This window comes from Acanthochromis polyacanthus, chromosome 3 (genome assembly GCF_021347895.1).
Source record: "Acanthochromis polyacanthus isolate Apoly-LR-REF ecotype Palm Island chromosome 3, KAUST_Apoly_ChrSc, whole genome shotgun sequence".
Classification (NCBI taxonomy): domain Eukaryota; kingdom Metazoa; phylum Chordata; class Actinopteri; family Pomacentridae; genus Acanthochromis; species Acanthochromis polyacanthus.
In genome coordinates, this window is record NC_067115.1 from 7644765 (window position 1) to 7669260 (window position 24496).

A 24496-nucleotide genomic window follows, 5' to 3' on the forward strand; every position below is an offset into this window, starting at 1 on the left:
TTATACATTTTCAAACTGTACTTCATGATTTTTTCCCCCCCAGTTTTGGTATATTTCAGATAATAAAGTAAAATCTCGTAAAATCACAGAAAGAAATACAAGTTTTTACAGTATATTTATAAATGCTAATATGTTATTTCAGTGTATAAACATAAGTTTACAGCTTTACTGTTTTTAAATCAGCAAAATATTATTATTTTAAAAATGTTTGGTGTTATTTTCACAGTTTTAACTGTAATTGTTAAAAAACTACTGACTGTTATTTATATTTATATAAGTTTTTGGACTTTTGTTAAATTACAGAAACAAGTAAAAAGTAAAAAAAGTAAAAAAATATTTATTTTTTAGTAGATTTAATTCATTATTTTACAGTGTTTGACTACAAAAATGTATACTTTACTGTATCTAAATTGGCAAAAAATTTGCAATATTTTACAATGATCTCTTGTCATTCTCACCATTTTTATAGTTTCTGAGATTCACAGTCCAATATTTTTTATGTATTTTTTTTGGCAATAGGTCCCAGATTTTCACCACATCTTTACTTGTTGTTTTTTACAGTATACAAATACACATGAGCTCACAAAGCTAGATGTAGGTCTCTCTGAGGCTAATTTTACCCCAACCACTAGCCTAAGAGGGGGGAGTTAAGAGAGAGGGCACATTAAGAGGTGTTATTTTAAGCAGCTGTGTCGAGGCGGAGGATGTAAGCAACCTGAGGGCAGCTTATCAGCCCTGTGTGTATTTGTACGCATGTGACTGCTACTCCTGCCATTGGAAACATGTATTGGGGGATATTAATGGCTCTCTGTAGAGTGATACTGTACTACGCATGCACACACAAATATACACACATATTAAATTGTATTCCAGGAAAGTAATTTGTTCCTTGTTAACTGACACCATGCAGCTGTATATTGTGTAAAACCGGATGATTCAGCTCAGTGCAGATGGAGGAGCAACTGGCTGCTTTTTTAAAATTTCTTTATCTTTAAACACACTTGCCATTGCCACAGTAATTAGAGCTACCCCACGCTGCATGCAACAGAAATTAAATTGCTCTCTTTGTTATCATCATCTTGTTGTCAGACTCGTTGCAGATTCAGCCCTTCTCAGAACAGTCGGGAATTCAGCTGACTGCAAACTTTATCGCCGCGGGCAAGCCGCTAATCAAAGCAAAACACAGCGCGACCATTTCTAACTGCTGCTTTCTGCTTCCTCTCTCCAGACAGTGAGATTGTTCCTCCAGATTGCCTCCGCCCACGCTCCTTCACCACGGTTCGCTCCTCGTCCCTGCGCCGTGAGGCCGACGACTCCCGCCTATCCGTCAGCCTGTGTGACCTCAACCTGCAGCAGGAGGACGGAGGCTCTGCCCACAGCCACGCCCACCGCCACGCCCTCCACCTGGCCTCGGCCTCGTCCTCCTCCACCTGCCCCATCCCGCAGAACTCCCTCAACTCCCAGCAGTCCTCGCTGCTGCCGTCCGCCCTGGAGAGCGACCTCCACTTCCACCAGCTGCGCGGCGCCCACATCAAGACGCTGGACGAGCAGACGGTGGCGAGGTCCGAGCACGCCCGGGAAGAGCGCACACTGGTGTTCACCAACAGGCCGCTGCGCACCGGAGAGACCGTCTTCATCAAAGTCACCAAGTCCAGCCCGGCGCGCTCCGGCTCGCTGTCCTACGGCGTGACGTCCTGCGACCCGGCCGTGCTGCGCCCCAGCGACCTGCCCTACAACCCCGAAGCCCTGGTGGACAGGAAGGAGTTCTGGGCGGTGTGTCGGGTGCCGACGCCCCTGCAGAGCAGCGACATCCTGGGCTTCTTGGTCAACCAGGAGGGGGAGGTCATCCTCAGCCACAACGGCACCAACGTGGGCATGCAGGTGTGTGTGGACAACTCACGCCCTCTCTGGATGTTCTTTGGCCTGCACGGAGCCGTGACGCAGCTGAGGATTCTGGGTAAGTCCGAACCACGTGAACACACATTAGGTTACTGCACTTCAGCCGCTGACTTTCAGTCTGCGAAATAGGCCATAAAATACCATTCTCCACTTGTTATAAAGATCAGCTCCCATTCGCTAGACTTCCCCTGCTTGGTAAACACCAACATCTTTTAAACCACATTCAGAACAAGCATGTGGACGTTAAATTGCAAGATATTTATCATAAATTTATATATTCCGTTATTAGCTTATTTATCAACATCAGTGTATATACAAACTGGTAGGTAACAAAAAAAAACCCCACTGACTCGTCTATATATTTTGGCCACAAAATCAAAACAGCAACAAAACAAATCTCTACAGGTTTCATAGAAAACAACTGGACATCTAGATGTTTTATCTCTAATCATACAGTTCTCAGGACTGAGAGAGCCTCTTTAACAAGAGGTGAAAAATCTTCAAAAACAACAAGGAAAAGTCCAGTGGCTTTCTACTGACATCCTTTGAATTACCATGACCTGAGTGACTGAGAAACTATACAGACAGCAACATAAAAACAAATGTAAGAGATCTTGATGGATATATTTTAAAAATGACAGCATCAGACAGTATCAGCCAGGACCGTAGTTTTCAAGCTAAAGTACGCTGTCAGACTTAAAGAGCTTATATTATGCTTATTTACAGAACATGTTTACATGCATCATTTCTCTTTTGGTGCAGTATCTCTGTCAGACAAGACCCATTTTAGCTCCTGTCTGTCTGTAAGGCCCCCTTCCTCAAAAATCCAATCTGCTCTGATTAGTGAACTCCCTTTGTTGTGGACTTGGTAAATTTGTAGCTCTCTTACAAGCATAATAAAGCAGCTATAACTGAAGGAAAGGAGAAAAACCTATGGAGCATCATAGTAGCTCTTGAAGAAAACTTCTGAAGAATCAAAGAAGACATAACAGTTTTAAAGTGTTTTTTTTTTTTTTTTTGGAAAATAAACTCATAAACGTGCGCTTCTGTGGGCTGTATTCGTTGCATTCCATCCCTAAACACAGCATCACTACAGGCACCAAAAAGCACAGTACACCAAACGTGAATCAGCGTTTATATACATCTGGCAAAAAAGAACAAAGAAAAAACAAAACTGTGATGCTGAGTCAAACAGCACACATCACTGGTTGTAAGAGAACACTGTAATTCTGCTGTTGTTCTGCAGTTTATCCCACCACTGTGCAGAGTCATTGTTGCTCCAACAACTTTCCACAGTCGTAAAATGCGATTTCACAGCATCACAAACGGCTGTGCTGCGTTTCCTAACTAATCTACAATGAAACAGGATTTTCTGGACTGTACTTCATGCTGTCAGTGACACCTGGAGCAGGACCCTCAGCGTCTCTTTGATCATTTCAGTGCACACAGACTGACAAACACAGCTGCCACACAGCGCTTATGGATAATATCAATAACAACTAGAATACCATAGGTTTTGTACCTTTTCCGCATCTGTCAGCAGGTTATAAACATGTATAAGCTAATAATGTAATTATGGACAGATACAAGTGTAGCAACTGCATAAATGAATATATCTCATCATGAATTTTTCAAAATATGTCTTTATAGGAGGAGTTATAATTATCGGAACACTTAAAATGTGCTTATATCTGCATATAACTTCAATACAGAGGGTTATAAGCCATTTATTAAGTGTTTTGATTAGTGATGTGCATGAGTACTCAAATTATTAAACCTACCCTCACTAGTTAGTGCGAAAAGTACAGGTTATTTAAACTAATTTGTCATAATGTTGAACACTGATTAAATGTTAGTCTAAGATGTTGCAATGGTCATGTTAGCTGTGAAAGGAGAAGAAACAACATTTCTTAAAACCAGAACAGTTTGGTTGTTTTTTTAATTGAGAAAAAGAAAAAATAAGGGTGTATGTAGGCTGTTAGAATAAGCCGGCATGCAACTACACATATTCAGAGCAAGCAAGCGGACTAACCTGCAAAATACTCAGCATAAATGGTATTGTTCAACTTTAATCTAATTAATTGTTGTCATGTACTGTAGGATGATGGTCACAAGCACGACACAAAGCACCACGCATTTTAGAGGCATTGAAACTATGATTTCGTTATTAAAAGAAAGTGACTACCCATTTAAAATGAATTCTAAATACATGCAATATTTTTGGACAAGGTTTAGCTTTAACTTTAGCCTTAATATTCATCTGACTTTTTTTTTTCACTTCAAGATTAGTCAGCTAGTCTAAATTTAAATTTCAGTTGGGGAACTAGTTGTTGAGCTTCCGTAAAAATCTACCGGACTTCTGCTTTTTAGTTCTTCGCAGCATTTCAAATCTCATCCAAAAGGCTTCTTCAGTGCAGTTGCTTCCTCTTTAAGATGGTAGGATTACCATGATACTAGACAGATGCAGTTGATAGGAACATTACTAGTTTCTATACTGTTTATGAATGCAGGGATTCACACAGGTCAAGGGATAAAGAACTAATCCTCAGGCTGGTGATGGATTTAACAGCCACTTAATACTTTCTAACTGCATTGTATTTCACTAGAACTTGAACTCGTGTTTTATTTGCATCCTGTATGTGTCCTAAGTAATGAGCAGCCTGTGTTCTCTGACTGCACACTTCATCTTGTGAACAATCCTGCTCTAAAGACTAACTGATGGTGGAAATAACCATCCCCTCAGCTCGGTGATGTGTCCCGGGTCAAGAACTTACAGATCAGTATATTGATCTTCATTTGGCTGTGTGAGAGCTCTGTGCTTTAATTCACTTTCTCCCTGGGGTTGAAATCTATTTGTGTTAAGCGTTGAGCGCTCTGACAGTTGGCCATTACAATTACGATCGTGGCCAAAGGGGTCAAGAGTCGGGGTGAGCACTCTGCTGCTTTGTTTGTCACAATATTTACAGATGTCCTGCAGCAGGAAGCTTCTCTACACATTCATGGCATTAGTGGAGAAAAGTAGATGCACAGTCACGACCTGGGGGAAGATGAAAAACAGGAAGCGAATGAGCAGAGGTGGAAATGAGAGTGCGAGCGGCAGGGCTGTGACCTGAAGGCAGCAGGAGAGACATGATGTCTCAGCAGGGTGGACACTTTGCCTGGCAGCGGTGTGCCGGGACACCTGAGGTTTGTTTACCCTTTTCTAAACGCCGATAATGACAGGGAGGCAGCAGAGGTGTGGGGCAGGTCCGGACCCGGCACTTCATCAGCCCTGCCAAGCACATTGCCTTCCTGCAAGATGTGGCAGCTGTGGGAGGAAGGGTTGTACAAACGTACAAGACAGGCTGCCTTTATGAATGCAAGTCTGAATGATATTTGTTCCCACACCTGCCAGCTGTATCGTATTTAAGCAAATTGGCACAACCAGCCATTCTGAGAAATCCTCTGCTTTAAACATTGTACAGTTAGAGTGGTGTTTGACGGTAAAAAGGCAACATCTTTGTCAGCTGTATAATGCAGGTCGACGCACGCAGCAGTAAAAGCTGTCTTCTATTAAGAGGAATAACAACCGAAAAGCACAAGCCTTTCAAAGGTGTCACAAGTGTTTGTCTGTGGAGGAAGAGGCACCTATAAATATATCCTGCTTTTCTTCAGTGACAGCAGCGGAAAAAGGAAGCAGAGGCGGTTGGAAGGGAGCAACCTTCACTTTAACTCAAGGCAGACACACGAATATAAGTCCCCGTAAACCCTCCCTCTCCGTTTTTACTCTCCTCTTTGCATGCTAAACTCTGGCCCGATGCTGTCCTCCATTAGCTTGACCCAGTTAACATCAACCATGACAGCTACGTCGATACGAATCACAGCGAGCTTCGATAAAGCTCTGATGTGCAGACAGAGAATATCAGCGATCAATCCAACACGAGCCAGGGGAGCAGAAATTCTTTCCGGTGATTTTGGGGTTGGCAGTCGCGCTCGTGTTTTCCATTGCAAACAAATTACCGTTACTTTACCGTAAAATTACACTTTGGCTCGGAAAACGTACACAACAGACCACCTGGTTTTCTCTCTATGTGCGTTTCAAATAATCGAAAACAGAAAAGCCTCAGAGGAACATCCAAACAGGAACCGCAGAACAATGAAACAGGTCCGCCACACGCCTCCTTATCGGGGTTAATCTAGGAATTCCCGCTGAGGTGCGAATCATCTTTCCCGTCCAGTTGCTTTGAGTTAGGGAGCCGTCTTATCTCGACGCTCTGCCTCCTGATGTGTTGACTGGAGGAGCAGTTTATTCTGCAGTATGGCTGAATTCAAAGCTTCTCGCCCGAGTCAAGGATGTGTCCCAGTGAGCGAGATAAACCAGTCACCACTTCAAACAAAGCATGAAGTAATGGGACTTTCTAATAGGAACATCCTACTCAAACAAATACATGGGGCTATCTCAGGTCACTGTGGATGAAATACATGCTGAGGAAATGATCCTATTCAAGTTTGTTATTACTGTTTTAAATCTATCTGAAGAAATGTACTTTTAACAGTGTACATGCATCAATACGGGCCTCACTGTCAGGATATTTACACAGAGTATGCCGTACTGTGATAATTAAAGCTGCCCACTGGGATCCTCTTGTAAACAGAGTTATGCTTACAATCACTTTGTGCACATCCTTGAGGCCGTGGAGTTTTTCCTGCCACATGTTGGCGAGAGTTTCTGAATCGTGCTCGCTTGCAGTCTTTGTTGGTGCAATGCTACACTTCTTCCAGTGACTGTCCAACAATGAAACAACATAAAGCAGCGTCAGGAAACTGTTCTGTCTCCCTTGTGTGCCTGCATAAGTGCAAATGCATCCACAAGCTTGGGATGTAGATATCAGAGACCTGTGACCAAAACCTGTACAAAGAGAGAATTACAGATTGGATATATAGATAGATACTTTATAGGGTCAAAGTACCTATGTTTCTTGAGGTGGTTCTTTGACTTTTTTTTTTTTTAAATGAAGATTTAATGCACTTCATTGAAGAGGACAACACCTATTGCGACTAAGTTCTGGTGAACAACAACCTCCAAAGACTAGTCAGCTCTGCTTTTTGTCATTTTCCATCTGTGGACAGCATAAAACACAGCTCAAAGCAGCTGACACGAAGGACAAAAAAACACTGAAAATAGTTTGTGTAGATTTCTCTGCATATTCCACTTACAGAAACCCAAAGTTCTGGTTGTTTCTTCTTTGAGCTTTTTCTTTTCTGGCAGTTGAGAAATAATTGTTTCTGTCTTTTACTGTCCTGTTTCTGATGTAAAGCATTTAATAGAAACAGGCCAAATTCGCATTTTCTTAAAAATATTTTGTCCATTTTTTGCAAAAATTTTAAAGTTTGCTTAACATTCGCTTTACAATTATATTGTCTTGGGCTAGAAGGACTTAAATTATATATATTAAAAAAAATCTAATTACATGTGTGAGTGTCCATTCTGATGTTTTTTTGTACAAAACCGAAAAGATCAAACTTGCAAGGTTCATCTCAATCTTATAAAAGTCAGGTTAAATAAGTTCAACACTACAAGGACTTTATACTCGCGCATTAGTGTTTCCAAGCTAAGAAAACTTATTTGCACTCTTTTCAGGTGCTAAACAACAAATTTGCACATTTATTTCACCTCATATCTGCTGAAAAAACAGAACAAACAGCCCAATTAACCAAATGATCACTTCCTAATTATGGACTAATGACAACACCTGTGCAGTACGATTATAGATATGCGGCATCATCACATAGAAAGTTATAGTTGCACAGCCTCCTCAATAACAGTGCTACACTCCCAGCCTGTTGTTCTGCAGACTGTCAGCCTGTCACATCTCCATTCAGTGTCCTCCACTGATACCATTTCGTAATACAGCTGAATCCACAGGATACTAGTAATAGTTCTCATTTATTTACATTAGTTGTCAGACAACTGATCAAGTATGAAATTGTGCTTTAATTGTAGCTCGTAAAGTCTGCATGTTAACCCGAAGTCAATCTGAAACTGCTGCTACTGAATCCTTATTTTGGAACTGCAGCGTCTGAAAAATGACTCGGCTTAGCTCTGCTGTGCCCGATTAGCGTTTAAACTGCATAGCCACAGAGAAAGTTAGAGGCAATCAAAGGTTTGTCTGTTTAACATTACCGGCTTACATCATCATTTTGTCAAAACATTGCTGGTGTTTTAAGATTTATGCACTCTGGAGGCCATTTTGAAAAAGCTCTATTTTCAGAGGAGGAAAATGTCGCTTTAGTCTGGAAGGAGAGCTGAAACAGAAATAAAAGCTTTTCCAGCCTAATGTGGACTTATTGTCCTGGGAAGCTGATGGATAGGAGTTTCATTTGCATTTGCTGTTTTAACAGATATGATTTTGTTAAATTACAGATATCTAGTCAAATCACAGGAGAAAAAAATATTAATAAAAATAGGACAAAACTGTATAGAATTTATTTACTGTAATCATGAAATTACATTATTTTCACATGCATTTAAATCAGCATACTGTTAGCATGTTACGCTACTACACATTAATTCATTCATACAACTAGTACTGTTAACATGCTTGCCTTAAACATTACCATTAGCTTAGCATTGTTAGCAGTGTACTAAGGTTGGCAGAGTATGTTAATATAAAGGGATGTGTTTACCAAAGCAATTTTCCAGACGCCAGGGTGTTTTTTTTTTATTTCAATTGGAGTGCAGCTTATTTACATTATGCTAAAGATGCTAATAGAATGATGAGATGCTGTGCTTTTTTTTTTTTTTTTTGGTTGCCAAGAGTTGAAATATGTGCAGTTGTGGGTAAAATGCTGCACTAGCCACCGTCACTTTTTACCATCCAATTACAGTGAAGGAGGGGCAAGACAAATACGATACCGACCAGCTGTCCAAATGCAGCTCTTGAACCCATGTTTCATCGCCCACTAAATCTCATGAACCCACAGAGATCTGCAGGTCCGTCCTCTCTCTCTACATACTTCAGCCTTCCCTTCATTCAGAACAAGTACTCTACCTTCTGTGACATTTTCACATTCACTACACCAACACCCCTAAATCCCATTAACACCGCTGACCTCGCTAAAGCCAAAACCCACACCGTGTGCCACTGCTTCCCTCTGACATACACACAAAGGTGACAGAATCTGTGTTTTCTAAGCTCCTCATGCAGATATGTGTCACCTGCAGTTTTACCCGGCGGGATACATCAACCCAAACTGTGTTTTTCTACTGTCCAACACGTCCTATTAGTGTGATTCTGTCAGAGGGAGCTGAGGACAGGCCGGCTGGCAGCTGAACTTCCACAGAGACATGCTGAGGGGACCTCGGGCCTCGTGGCGTGGAAATAGGACACCCATGCAGTGACCCACTTCACATGTATTATAGATTCCATTAAAATGTCAACGCGCTCATGCTCGAGCGAAGCATCTCACCACCCACATCCTCATGTAGTGCAGCTGCCATCTCCTCCTCGTCTCTTCTTCTGTCGTCTGAGCTGCTCTTCTCTCCGAGACATTTCGAACCATTTTTGTGCTCCCCTCCTCTTTGTTCTTACCCCTCCACCACCACAATTATTGCACATGTATCCCTGCAGCAACATCTGACACACAAACATACTGACATTCACTGAACTACATGCACACAAAAAGGCATGTTCACCAGTTATATCTGTGCTAAAGTATAAAGGGCCACATTCTCTTGCATGATTTCCTGAGTTTGTGAACCCATTATTCTATTCTGTTCTTGTTTTAGCAACTTATTTTATTTTGGTGTCACATTGTAATTATATCTTACTGTTTTTCTATTTTTTAGGTCCTGCATTTCTTACGTTATGTCATTTTGTTTTTTTTCTAAGCAACATCTGATGCAACAGTATTTCATTTTAGCAAAAATTCAGACTCTCTGAATCAGAATCAGTTGTAGTACCGAGTAAGTTTTCCCATATGAAGTGAAAGCTGACAAGTTTTGAAGAGGAATAGAACATTACAAAAGCAAGTGTTACAAGTCAAATAAACAGCCTGGAATTATAAAGGTAATAAAAAGTATTAAACATATTTACAGTGTGCAGGAATATGCAAATTTTTTACCTAAGAATGTGCAAGATTAATTAGTATGTAATGAAAACGACCAATATGCAATTGGATCTCTGTCTATGGTGGAGGGTCATCTAATAAAATAGCCTGTACAGCGCAATATTACTAATATAACAACACAACTTCTCTTTCACTGACACTTTTTAACAGATAAATACTGTATTTGCTATGACTTTATCTTCAATTGTGGTGTTTTAGTGTCTTTCTAGGATACTTTACATTATGTTGCAAGTGGAAAAACATGCAGAGGAGTTCCCTGAGAACGCCTGAAGGGTTTCTTCTTGGATAAATCTCCATATTTGTAGCTAAAGAGGCAGAAAAGCAGAATACTTCATCTAGATTCTAACAGCAGTACGATGATTCTGTTTAGAGAGATTTTCCTGACAAGTTGGAACTGTTAAAGTGAGAAAGATGTAATTAATTTTACACTCCTTGAAAACAGCAGCGCGCCATGTTTCACACCTCAGCTGCTGATTTCTGTTATTGCTTGTTTTATTATTTGTCAGTGCAGCAGTTTGTGAGAGGTTTGCCTTTTCTGCTGCCGCAGGCCAAGCGAAGAAATTTAAAAAACAAGTCACTGCTAATGATCATTTCTATTCAGGGCCGTTTTCTAAACCTTCAAGAACAGTTTCGCAGTGAGTTGCTTTTCTTTTCGACCCTGCATCTTTCCGGGCACGCACAGGTACATGCATTCATACATATGTATGGATGCTTAAACTCTCCCTGCTACACCTGATGTTGAGATAAACAACTCAGGGATGTACGACTGTGTCCTCCCTCCAAAATAGCTCTTTTGTCTCTTAAGATAATATCTCCACCGCAGGCAAAAAGAGACTATTAACATTTTATGCAGCAGGGTAAGCCATGACCTTAAACTACTATCTACTGAGCTGCTTTCCTCTCATCTGATCTGAACACACCAACACTAAAAAACATCATATGCTAAGTGCGCATTTGTCCTGATGGCACCTCAGAACGAGAGCTTCTCTGCAATTACACCAAGGACCACCCATTTCAAAGTGGTTTGTGTTTGAGGATAGTGTTTCACCAATGTAATGTTCATGTAAACTGTTCTCATGGGTCCTTTCTGTTGCTTTCCTTTGTACAGCCTATAAACAGAGCTGCATATATTCCTGTTTAACCCTTCAGGCTGGGAAAACGGAGAAAAATCAGTTTCTGTTGAAGCAGAATCTGATACTTAATCCCTCTTCCCCTACCCCACCCACGGGCACCGTCACATGCCCAGCATTCCTCCCGCGCTTTAAAGGAAAAGGGATCCCTCCGTAGATGTGCTCATATGTGCTAAAGACGGACAGACGGACAGACTGGTGCATGATTGGATGGATGACTGGTGGGGAGCAGCAGAGATGTGGCCACAGACAGGCAGTCCGACTCTCACAGCTGTTCACACTGGTCGGTTTAATCTAGCGGTGAGCAGGCGAGGATCAGGGCCGGGCACAACAGATCCAGCCTCAGCTGCCCTGGATGGGATGTGGCCGCCTGCCGGGGAGGGAGGGGGGGGATTAACAGGCAGGGACGGACAGAGGGAGGGAAGGAGTGTGGGAGGTGGAAAGAAAGAGGATTCAATTCCACAGGGGAAGCTGCAGGGTGAACAGACTGCAGTAATCCGATGAAAGGTGAAACATGTCGAGCGACAGTTTGATTCACACTTTGGCCACGTAGTCGCTGAGGTGTTCTGGGTCTCCTCAGCGTGTTTCACATGAAGGTCGAGCAGAAACTGTGTCCAACTTTTTATATCTAACAGTCATTTTACACAGAGGCTTCCCAGATGTGTAGATGTGAGAAAGTAGTCTTGATTTGAACTTTTTCATACATTTTATAACCCTAAGCCAGCATTTTGTATGAGTACAAACAAGACCAACATCCAGAGGACTTTTGTCCCAAAGTGTGCTCCATTACTCCAGTTGGATTTTTTTATTAGAACAAACTATGTACTTTAGCGAGAGGGTGTTAGAAAAGTTAGATGATAAATCTGTCTAAATCTGACCTCGTCCATTTGAAGCATAAGATAAGATAAGATAAGATAGACTTTATTAATCTCACAAAGGAGAAATTTAACATGCTGAATTCTGTATTATGAACAATGCATAAGACTACCATTAACATAAATACTCTCTTTACAAACTATAGATATTGTACTATTTACATTGTTACAAAATGTACAAACTCTTCATCACTCCACTCTGCATAGCAAGTCTAGAAAGAAACTCCTTTTTTAAGTCATGAGTGCTTATCAATCAACAACGTTTTATTTTTATCTCAGTCTCTGTAATTTCTTTCCACACTTGTCTCCTCTCTGCGGAAACACAGCCTGCAGTTCATCTGAAAACTCTGGATTTTTATCATGTGACTGTGGGTCTCTCAAGGCTTCTCGGTTGTGCTGTTGCAACAACAGTTTATTTAGGTGAACTTTTAAATGAGACACGTAGAATAAAAACATTCCAAGCTTAGATTTAGTCCATTTTCCCACACATCACGTGATACATTCAAGGACTGTTGGAAAGCTGAAAATCCAACAGTTCTTCCTGCTTTTACAGTTTCTGGTTGAAAAATTACGTCATTTTGCTGATTTTCTAAAGATAACACGCCTTTCCAATGTACAAGCAGGTTTTAGTCAAAATAATCATGATTATCATATTATAAGCTTCTGATACTTAGCTTTAAGTATGGAAACACTAATGCATGTGTTTTGTATTCCCATATAGTGTTTGCTATATTTAAATGAAAACTATGATATTTGGGGTTTATTCTTCATAGACATGTCCATCAGTTTCTTTTGATTCAGTAACACAGTATTCACTAAAGTCTAAAAAAAGGAGCCTAACAGGTGCAGAAAGCATACAATATACAGTTAGACAAAACACATACAGGTTAGTGCATTTCATTTGAAAGAGAGAAACAACCCACTACCAGAAGTCCATCCATCCATCCATCCATCCATCCATCCATTCTCTGTACACCGCTTTATCCTCACTAGGGTCGCAGGGGGTGCTGGAGTCTATCCCAGCTGACTCGGGCGAAGGCAGGGGACACCCTGGACAGGTCACCAGTCTGTCACAGGGCTACTACCAGAAGTGTACATTGGAAATATTTACCAGAACACTGGGCCTCATTTCCTAAATCAACTTTGAACTCTAGGCTTTACCTCCACATGCTTTCAAACTGTATGATTTAAGTCCACATCCAGTTGAACTACTGCTCAAGGCAACTTTCTTTACAGCCGTGAAGCCATGTTGACAGATAGCCATGAAAGTTTAAAATTCGCTTTTGAAGTCAGGCAGGTTCGAGAGACTAAATTATGTGCTTGCTTGTCATTTCGTGGTTTGCTTACTCTAAGTACAGTACATTCTTATGCTTTAGGCTGCCGTCTTGTACCTCCACCTGGATGAAATATGTCCCAGAGGGTTGACTATCTCACGCAGCCTGTCTGGATAAGGAGTGTGACTCCCCGAGGACCTCCCCGCCTAAAAATGTTTTCACTCCTGCTGCTCCTGCTGTTACATCATGTTACACACTGTATATACAGTGCACGCGTACATTCTTGGTGGCACCAGAGGGCTTGGGAGCACCGGGGCAACCCCTGGTATGCAAACAAAAGAGATTCTTTTTCCTAAGCCCCCACCCACCCCCAAAATGCCACATCAAACAGATCTGAACAAACCAGCTATGGTGCAGTTTATGACCCAGCTCTTATGGGACACTATCATTAAATCCCAATGACCCACTATTGGCTTGGCCCGAAAGTGAGGTAGTTGTGTGTATGATGGCTCTGTCTGGGCATCAGTGGGATTGATCAGGCTGCCGGTGCAGAGGGCAGCAGAGGGATGTGCCCTGGCAGACCGCTGGGACATGCATTAGTGCAGAGCTGTCATCATGATGTTACTGGTCAGTGCTGACGGTGGCTCTGCCACACCAGATGACTCCGGTCAAACATTTATTCCTGTCAGCTTTCCAGGAGAACAGACTCACCATGAGCTGCTCTTCACCACAGAGGAGTGATGCTTTCAGGAATAAAATAAAAATCTGGTCCTGGACCGCTAAATATGTAATATGCATGCAGCCACTGATTTCAGATGCAGTTGTTTACGTTTTTTTGACAGCAAGCTTCAGGGGAGATAATTAAAGGACTCTGTATTTACATTGAGAAGCAGCTAAGCATTTGATGGGAATTCTTGAAGATGATTACGTGCACGCTCTGCAAGACAGCTAATCTGCATCTTAATTTGTTGAGTACTTTAGTGTCTGTGTATTACCTGTAATGGCAAACTGTTAGTATTACTACTGCGGCGACTGCGGTTCAAGTAGTAGAACGGGCTGTCTACTTATTGCAAGGTTAGCAGTTCAATTACCAGCCTCTCCACATGACAAAGTGTCCCTGGGCAAGACACCAAAAGCAGAAAGCAATTTCAGAACCAGTCAGGTAGAAAAAAAATGCACAAGTGCAAGCCATTTACTATTTTACTGACATTATTTTAAATGACCGAGCATCTAATCTTGAGAATTTTATTCTCAGATAAAGATTTTGATATTGTTGTTGTTTTGTTTTGTGGCCACTTGGGGGCAGAGCAACAATCTGAAAACACAACATTTAACAAACTAGACAGCCCTCAGTAGAGGGCAGAACCACGCCCTCTACTGGCGAAAAACCCTGTCCTCCCTATACAAATGATGTAATATGTATCAATTTTGATCATCGTACGTATCTCCCTTCCTACTTGATCTGCTGACCCGTAACTCCACAACTGAACAGGGGACCTTAGACTGATCTTCAGTGCCAAGTTTGATTATCCTGACTTCAGCACTTGCAGAGATATTGGAACAGACATAGCCACATACATACATACATACATACATGCATACATACTTACATACTTACCCAGCCAACCAGATACCGCACCGAATGCAGTAACCCCGCTGACGTTCGTCAGGCGTGGTTAATTATCCCAAAATAAAGCAGCTATAGCCAATATGTAAGCAAACAGCTGCTTTATTATACAACTGACTTGGAGCAACACTACCATTCATTTGGACAGTGGTAGAAAGTAACTACACATACTTTGCAAAAGTTCTGTTACACGGTTTCATGATCTTTAGAGACGTTTACATGTCGGAGTGAAAAATTCCATTAAATAAACTGAAAGTTCTACCTTATAGGCAGGTGTCCATAATACAGTTACACATTAAATCAGTGTTTTCCAGCCATTTTCGCTTCATCCGTAAATCACTGAGTAGTTGGACTCACATTTCAGATGTCGTTGAGTTGCAAACAGCTCCACCAAATAGTGGTTTTTCCCTCTAAACTTCTCACATTGCTCCATTTCAATAACATCCTATCCAAATCCAATATCTCAGCAAAAATCAAAGATTAGAGAAAAACAGACTGAACAGATTGAAAACAGATTTGTGAATCAAAACTTTTTTCTTCTTTCCTCTCACATGAATCATCTGATGAGCCCTCTGATTTATCTGCTGTCTCTGTATATACAACTTGAGCATGAAGTAATTCAAACTTGCAGCAGCTATAAACAGTAACATCCTGCTGACACACTTGTGCTTCCATATTAATAATCTGATGATAGCACAGAATAATATATCAGAGAGACAAAACTGCACTTTTCCTTTAATACTTTAGACAAATTTTGCTGCTATGTACTTTACTTCTTCACGCAGGACATTTCTGTACTCATCCAAGTGCTTCTTCTACCACATTTTTTGGAGTGACGTGTCTGTTTTTGGTGTGCGTCACTTGCTTGAGGGAAATATTTAGCTTATTTGGTGCTAAATGTTTCACTTCTTGTTAGCTAATTGGCCTGTTAGCTTGTGCTTGAAAGGCATCGTAACAACGTAATTTGTTTCCAAATAAAACCAAACAGAGGTAAAAAATCCATGGTAGCAATTCTCCGAGTCTGGCACAACAAGACCTCATGTACACGCCTTTAATCTATTCTCAAGATAAAACTACAAATATAGCTCAGCTTTAAAGTCATGTGTTCGGCAGTGTTTTCGAATCCAGCTTGTCGTGTCAATCAGGCAGCATCTACCAGCCTGTCCTGTCTTTCTTGGCATCGCTGGCATTCCAACATGTGTTCCCTAAACTTGTACTTGGAATTCCCATTTGTTTCTTCCCGCCGCCATGAAAAGACAGGCAAGAATGAAAGACACCCACTCTGTTTCAAAATAACTCTCTCCCAAAAAAAGAGAGAATGACGATGAGTATGTGCGCACTTCTGAAATGACTCACAAATTGGAGTGCTCGCTTTCACTCTGATTTCATGACTGCAAATGTAATGCCTGAAGAGCGAGGAAGAAGTTAATCCTGCTCTCTACTGTAGAGCGAAGATGAAACAAAAGAAAAGAAAAAAACAGTAAGGTGGAAAAAAGAACACCCGACCTATTTGCTGCGACGTCTTCTGCTCTTTTATCTCAACACTTGAGCCACTAAAAGCCTACTTTTTACACGCTACATTTGCTGTAACTGGTAATTTATCTAACCCACCCCCTCCGGCTGTTTCTTCTCCTACTAGGCTCCACTCATCTTGGGGACCCAAGGGCCACGTCGAACCCCAGCTCGCCCTCCTCCTCACCACACACCCCCAGCGCCTTGGGTAGCGGCAGCTCGGATCCAGTCCTGAACGGAGGCCTGTGCTCGGCCGCTTACTGCAGCTCTGCGGGCGGTAGGTTCACCCAAATAGAGTTCTGCTGCTTCAGATGCACACAATCACTCACCCCACAGGGGACTGGGAGGAAGCCATTAGAGGATAGTGAGCAGATGTCATCCTGCAGTAGTTGGGAACAATGGCCAGCACTTCATAGTCCCAGTGCTGCTGCAGCTGGATGTAGGCATCTGTTGTTATGTCACACTGTTACATAAATGTGACTGATACAGTGTCTCTCTGAGATATTCCAAGACGTAAAGCTGAAAGAAAACTCCTTTTTTCTGCCCAGCAGTCACACTTGGTTGCTTTTTGAGTTTTTGTCATTCATTCACGTCCTTTTTATGCTAGCCAGCTTCTTGTTGGGTACAAGCAGGAATTTTACATCTTAAATGTACCGAATTGCGCAATTTTTATTTAAGTTTCTGTGGTGAAAAATAAGTTGTCAGGCTTTTAAAAATCAACACACAGTTTCAAGTTGAATCTGTCTTTTCCAACTGTTTTGGTCTCTTCGATAAATCTGTGTTTTGTCTGATGTACATTACACATGGCTTCATTTCAATAAAATCTAATTTAATCCAATATCTCAGCAAATAAAAAATGGTGAAAAATAGGTTGTAAATACTCTGATTGGATCTTCGTGCAAAAACACATGAAGTGAGATTAGTGCTGGACGATATGCAAACAGAAATTACCACGATAAAATTTTTAAATTCAGTTGATATAGATTATTTTTGACTATTTTTAATGATCCACTTTTAAGAAGAGTTAAAAATATTTTGAATTTAACCACTTTTGTGTATTTTTCAAGGCATACAGTTAATTTTAATGTTGGCACAGAAACGAAAAACACACAAAAATACACATAAATGAACGTAAATAAGGGGAAAGGAATTCTCTCACATTGATGTGCATGAAGTAAAGACCAAGTGAAACCCAAAAGACACACTGAATGGTCTCCATGTACTCCCCAGTGTCATGTGCATGAGTTGTTTGAATGATGGAGGGTGAGGAGGCTTCATTAACAAGGGAAAGAAAAGCCAAGTAAAATAAAAGAAGAAGGGCAGGAGCACGCTTAGGGTTTGTTCATGCAACTGAATTTAGTGTCTTGACTTGGACTTTTCATTATGTGCTTTGTAGTGACATACACACGTGGACAAAATTGTTGGTACCCCTCAGTTAAAGAAGGAAAAACCCACAATTCTCACTGAAATCACTTGAAACTCACAAAAGTAACAATAAATAAAAATTTATTGAAAATTAAATAATCAAAATCAGCCATCACTTTTGAATTGCTGATTAACATAATTATTTAAAAAAACAAACTAATGAAATAGGGCTGGACAAAAATGATGGTACCCATAACTTAATATTTTGTTGCACAACCTTTTGAGGCAATCACTGCAATTAAATGATTTCTGTATTTGTCAATGAGCGTTCTGTAGCTGTCAACGGGTATTTTGGCCCACTCCTCATGAGCAAACAGCTCCAGTTGTCTCAGGTTTGATGGGTGTCTTCTCCAAATGGCATGTTTCAGCTCCTTCCACATATGTTCAATGGGATTCAGATCTGGGCTCATAGAAGGCCACTTTAGAATAGTCCAACGCTTTTCTCTCAGCCATTCTTGGGTGTTTTTGCCTGTGTGTTTTGGATCGTTGTCCTGTTGGAAGACCCATGACCTGCGACTGAGACCAAGCTTTCTGACACTAGGCAGCACATTTCTCTCCAGAATGCCTTGATAGTCTTCAGATTTCATCGTACCTTGCACACTTTCAAGACACCCTGTGCCAGATGCAGCAAAGCAGCCCCAAAACATTACTGAGCCTCCTCCATGTTTCACCGTAGGGACAGTATTCTTTTCTTCGTATGCTTGGTTTTTGAGTCTATGAACATAGAGTTGATGTGCCTTACCAAAAAGCTCCAGTTTGGTCTCATCTGTCCAAAGGACATTCTCCCAGAAGCTTTGTGGCTTGTCAACATGCATTTTTGCAAATTCCAGTCTGGCTTTTTTATGAGTTTTTTTCAGCAGTGGTGTCCTCCTTGGTCGTCTCCCATGAAGTCCACTTTGGCTCAAACAACGACGAATGGTGCGATCTGACACTGATGTACCTTGGCCTTGGAGTTCACCTTTAATTTCTTTGGAGGTTGCTCTGGGCTCTTTGGATACAATTCGAACGATCCGTCTCTTCAATTTGTCATCAATTTTCCTCTTGCGGCCACATCCAGGGAGGTTGGCTACTGTCCCGTGGGTCTTGAACTTCTGAATAATATGAGCCACTGTTGTCACAGGAACTTCAAGCTGTTTAGAGATGGTCTTATAGCCTTTACCTTTAAGATGTTTGTCTATAATTTTTTTTCGGATGTCCTGGGACAATTCTCTCCTTCGCTTTCTGTTGTCCATGTTCAGTGTGGTACACACCTTTTCACCAAACAGCAGGGTGACTACTTGTCTCCCTTTAAATAGGCAGACTGACTGATTATGAGTTTGGAAACACCTGTGATGTCAATTAAATGACACACCTGAGTTAATCATGTCACTCAGGTCAAATAGTTTTCAATCTTTTATAGAGGTACCATCATTTTTGTCCAGCCCTATTTCATTAGTTTGTTTTTTTAAATAATTATGTTAATCAACAATTCAAAAGTAATGGCTGTTTTTGATTATTTAATTTTCAATAAATTTTTATTTATTGTTACTTTTGTGAGTTTCAAGTGATTTCAGTGAGAATTGTGGGTTTTTCCTTCTTTAACTGAGGGGTACCAACAATTTTGTCCACGTGTGTACATCTGTTTAAGTGAAAAAAAGTCTTAAATTCTCTTTGTCTATAAAACTTTCTTATTGTTATTGATAAGATGTCTTTTATCGGTATAGACCACTTTATCGTCCAGGTCTCCATCAGGATATCAATTATTTGAGTGCCTCACTTTTCCATGTAAACCTTTTAATGCGTTCTTGCTTGTTTGGTCCACAGGAACAACCCCTAACTCACCGGTTAGCCTCCCCAAGTCCCCTACGTTCCCTTCAGGCCGTGGGCCGTGGTCCGACGAGTGCTCGATTTGCTATGAGAACACGGTGGACACGGTCATCTACGCCTGTGGACACATGTGTCTGTGCTACACCTGCGGCCTCAAACTCAAGAAGATGTCCAACGCCTGCTGTCCTATTTGCAGGAGGCAGATCAAAGACATTATCAAGACCTACCGCAGTACGTAAGGGAACGTGGGAGCGAATGGACGGCCTCCCTAAGATCAGCTAAACCCCAGAGTTGAGGAAAGAAATGTTGAAGATCAGGGAACTCAAACTCTGGTACTTTGATTTTCATACTGATATTGTTGAATGGCTCTGTCATGTGACCTTTTCAAAAGCCGGTACCTCTTCATTGCGAAGGTCTCTTTCTCTTTCCCTGCGGAGGCAGGGCTTGAAGTGGCTCTCTCCCGGTATTATGAAAGACTTTGAAGGAGGAAGGAAAAACTGAAGTGATTCTCTTTCATTCGTTGAGCCATGCTGAAAGATTTAGGGACAGTCGCCGAAGCTGCTGAGTCACTTTGGGGCTGAATGTCTCCATAACTGCTCTGTTAGAGGACGACTGAAGCTCTGAAATATGCCGTCAACAAGATTTGTGACTTTAAAAAAACCACACCGGCAGCAAGTAATCATCTCAGTACGTCACAACTTGTGTCTGTGTGTTACTGAGACTCAGAAAAGAGATGCTCAAGTGATGGATCTCTGTTATTGTTGTGGTGATTATCAGTGAGTGATGTGTTTAGAGACGCAAGGTGGTGCTGAGTATTTTAAAGTAGGATTGTAACACCTCTTGTACTCATATAACCTAATGTACCTTTATGGTAGTTCTATTGCAAATGTCAGTGGTAGCTATGTTGTTGTGCTAGCTAGCTGCTTGCTCTGCAATGTGGTATGTTGCACTGAAATCAGCATCGTCCTCTCAGAAATGCCCCAGAGAGGATACAGACACTCATTGGTTAAAAACACGACCTGCATCCGACAGACTCAGCAGCTCTGAAATCTTGAAAGGAAACAGAGTGTAAAACAAAACAAAAATTTGGATACTTCTCAGGGCCGGCAATCGTTTTTGTAAGAACTATTTTCCCAATCTCTACCTACATAACCTAATACACTGTGAGCGCTCATGACGAATTGACGAGTCCTCAAAAATAGCTCCCATAACAACATAAAGTCAAAGGATTGTTGCCATGGTATCAGCTTCCTGCCTTAACAACACAGAAGGTTCATTTGCGGATGTATCATGTTCTGTGTTTTTCCAAAAAAAAAAAAAAACTCAGATTAATTACCAAATATGCTGTAGTGTGGCACCGACTGTCACAAAATATTCACTCAGAGGACAAAAAGCACACAAATTCAGATGCTATTTTTATAATCCATTACATTTCCAATATTTAATCTTTGTGATGGGACTTTCACCAGCAGCAGAGATCCTTTACAGAAACGGGCAGGGGTATTAAAAAAAGAATAAAAAATCAAAAACTCAGATTTTGAATATTTGTATGATTCCTATCCCCTTATTTCACTATAAAATGTCTTCATACACCCTCCTGCAAATATAACCTGTACATACAAGTCCAAGAGAAGCCATAGCTTATATTACAGGACACCACAGCAGGCTGAGAGGCTGTATTTTTTAAAAATCCTCATTTTGTAGATAATCAACGAACGAGGCTCAAACCTATGCTGCTACGGTATTTGCCAGCTGACGGTGATGTTTCACACGTCCCTCCTCCCACATTACAGTTTGATTACGCTACTGCTTGAAGTGTTAATTCACATTTGAATGTTAACTTATGTATTTAGAGAGATTTTTATCAGTGTGTTTGAACTGAAAAAACTGAAAAAAAAAAGTTTTGTGTTTTTTTTTTTTAAAAGCTTGTTTGAATTAATTTCATGCTTCTAAGATTTTTGTTTTTCTTCTTTATCCAACCCATGAGAATCTAAATTTTGTTTTGTAATAGTGAGAGCATGGAGGGTTTCTTGTACCTCGCAGCAAAGAGATATTGCAGTACACAATCGAACCTAACTGCTTTGGGGTGCAAGACAGAAACCCTTCTTACAATCCGTGAATTTCTGATGGTCTTTCTTTTTTTCTGTAATCTATCTTCTTGTGTTTTCGCTCACATTAGGGAACCCTGCAACCGACTCCTGATTTATAGCTCTTATTATTATATAAAAGTCACTTTATGAAGCTACTGATTGTAACCTTGTAAGTGTTTAGGCCAGCGTTGCTCTCTGAGATTCAACGATGGCACGTTATATTTTGTGAAGACACTCCGACCAAATCCAACAATCATTAAATTAATTTTTTTAATACATTATATAAATGTAATTCCCATCAATTCTTTTAATTTTTGGACCACATCAATTCATAAATACAATTTTAATCTGTAAATTATTTTTTACACACCTTTTAATGAGACGGCCTGAAGCTATTTTTATTTTCTTTATCCAGAATGCTCCACAGGCTCCTTGAATGTTACTGATCCTGTAATGTATTATTTATTTGTCCACATTTATGTGTGGCCTAATTCCTCCAAACCTGCTTTTTAATTGTGCGTTAGCATTCTTCTACATGATGCAGTTCCTCTGTGTCTGGCTGATCACGCAACAGCACATTTAGACTTTCTTTCTGTAAATCTTTTTGTCGTGCATGAGTTTTCTGTTCACCCAGCGTGAACATTGGGACCAACGGGAGAAGGGCATCTGAGCGGAACGCTGTTAGTGTTCGTGTAGACTGAAACCAGTGGCTAGAAAAACTATATAGCGCTCTGTTTGGCCATTATTGTGACACAGCAGCTGAAGTACTTTGCAAACCTTTATTTTCTTTCTTTTTATTTGAGGCAGCAAGCGTTTGTTTGTGAGCTCTGTTCAGTGTGAGTCGGATGATTGTGGTTAATAAACTTTCCAGATGTGTTTGAGCAAAAATTGTTTGCTTCATCATTGAAAGAACACATGATACCACAACATTTTCTTCCAGAGAAAGACTTAAGGGCCAAGCAGTTCTAACAACACATTTTCTCATGTTTGAAATTAAGTCTCTTTGACAGAGTTGTGTACCTTAATAAAGCAGAAATTTATCTTTCAGTTCTCTTTACAATATTGCTTGGCTAACATGTTAGAAAACAGTTACACATTTCTGTTAGTTATGTATCACTTATTTCTATTTTATATTAGGTTAGCTGATGATTTAATTCAATGGATTCTGTGCTGAATTTAAACAGCATAATCATTAACATGGTGACAAAGTTGTCATTAAAATAATAATATGCTCATCTTGACATGCTAACAGTAAACATTTACTGCTACAGTGGTGTTGCTATGCTAATATTACCATGCTAGCAATAAACTGCTGCTGTTAAAGTAGCGCTAACATGCTCATATTTGCAGGCTACAAGTAAACTGTTACTGTTGTAGTGGTGCTTACATGCTAACAGTAAAACTGCTACTGTTAGAGGTTCTACCAAACTAATATCAACATGCCTAATAGTACACTTTTACTGTTATAGAAGAGTTACTGTGCTAATAGTGTTATTCTAACAATAAACTGTTGTTCAATGTAATTCAATTAAATTTTATTAATATAGCGCAGATTCACAACATGTAGTCTCACAGCGCTTACCACAGTAAGGTACGGACCTCGCAAATTATGAACAGAAAACGACATCGATGCGATGGTGGGAAGGAACGAAAAAAAAATCCTCAAATAGGGAGCAGGAAAAAAACCTCAGACAGAACCGGGCTCAGGGAAGGCAGCCATCTGCCTCAACCAGTTGGGTGTTGTAGTGACGGCCGGTTATTGTGTTAAAGTTGTGTTAACATGCTAACAGTAAATATTTACTGTTAGCATGGCGTTACCATGCAAATATTAACATGTAAACAGTAAAACAGTTCCAGTTAAGAGACAGTTAATATGCTAGTGCTAATGTTTTAGCAAACAGTGGCCTGTTTACACAGCTATTAGACAACATGAACATTCATTTCAATCCATTTTCTGGTCACCATCATACTATATGCATATTAAAGTCCACTATTCACTTTGTTCGTGCTGCTCGGGAATATATTGGCTATTAAGCTGCTAAACCCTCCTCTTGGTTCTAAATGAGCAAGATGGTAACTTTGTATTCATAGGTATCTCAGAGTGACTACTGAAGCTGGAAGGCAGTTTAATGAGAGTGAGGTGGGTGAGCCAAAACAGTGAGCTGCAGACTATGTAGAACCAACTACCAAATAAGCTAAAAGAGGCTTTAAAAAACTGTTGCAGAGCTGCAACAATGTGATCGTTGTTATCTTTGGGTTTGTGACTGAGTGAAGCCTTTCGTAATTAACTGATTAATTCAGAACATGACATTAAGATACAGATTAGTACAACTTTAGAAAGTCTCAACATTACCAATAGAGCATGTGCAATGACTGTGTGTAAACTTACACAGTAACACGAGAGGCCAGCAGGTTATTTCTTCCACTTTCTTAAATGTGCAATGCAACAATTGGAGACACAAATGTCTCCACAAATGTTCTGAAGGAATTCTGTTCAACAATGAACAAGCTAAAACTACAAATTAATAAATGCACACTGGCTTTGTGCAACAAGAGTATTGATATAGTTTTTTCTTTTCCAGCAAAAATTGAATTAGCACACATTTCCTCAATTGCTACTTCAAATACACACGTTAAGTCATTTCACAAGTCAGTTAAGTGCCACTTAGCAAACTATTGTAGCTAGCAGGGTGCTCCTGACATTAAACAGTTCAAAACATGAAAACAAAAAGCAGAAGTTCCATGACAG

The 24496-nt window shown here is 40.5% G+C and overlaps 1 protein-coding gene across 2 annotated transcripts in view; it reads left to right on the forward strand.

Annotated features, from left to right (window-relative positions):
• neurl1aa (neuralized E3 ubiquitin protein ligase 1Aa) overlaps positions 1–22635 on the forward strand; it is a 95854-nt gene extending 73219 nt beyond the window's left edge. For both annotated transcript variants that reach the window (XM_022211583.2, XM_022211584.2), the window contains exons 4-6: positions 1229–1957; positions 16554–16703; positions 19655–22635. In XM_022211583.2, coding sequence (XP_022067275.1) covers positions 1229–1957; positions 16554–16703; positions 19655–19896 — 1121 coding nt within the window. In that variant the 3' untranslated portion in view covers positions 19897–22635. The remainder of the gene's footprint in view (positions 1–1228; positions 1958–16553; positions 16704–19654) is intronic.
• The last annotated feature ends 1861 nt before the right edge of the window (positions 22636–24496 follow it).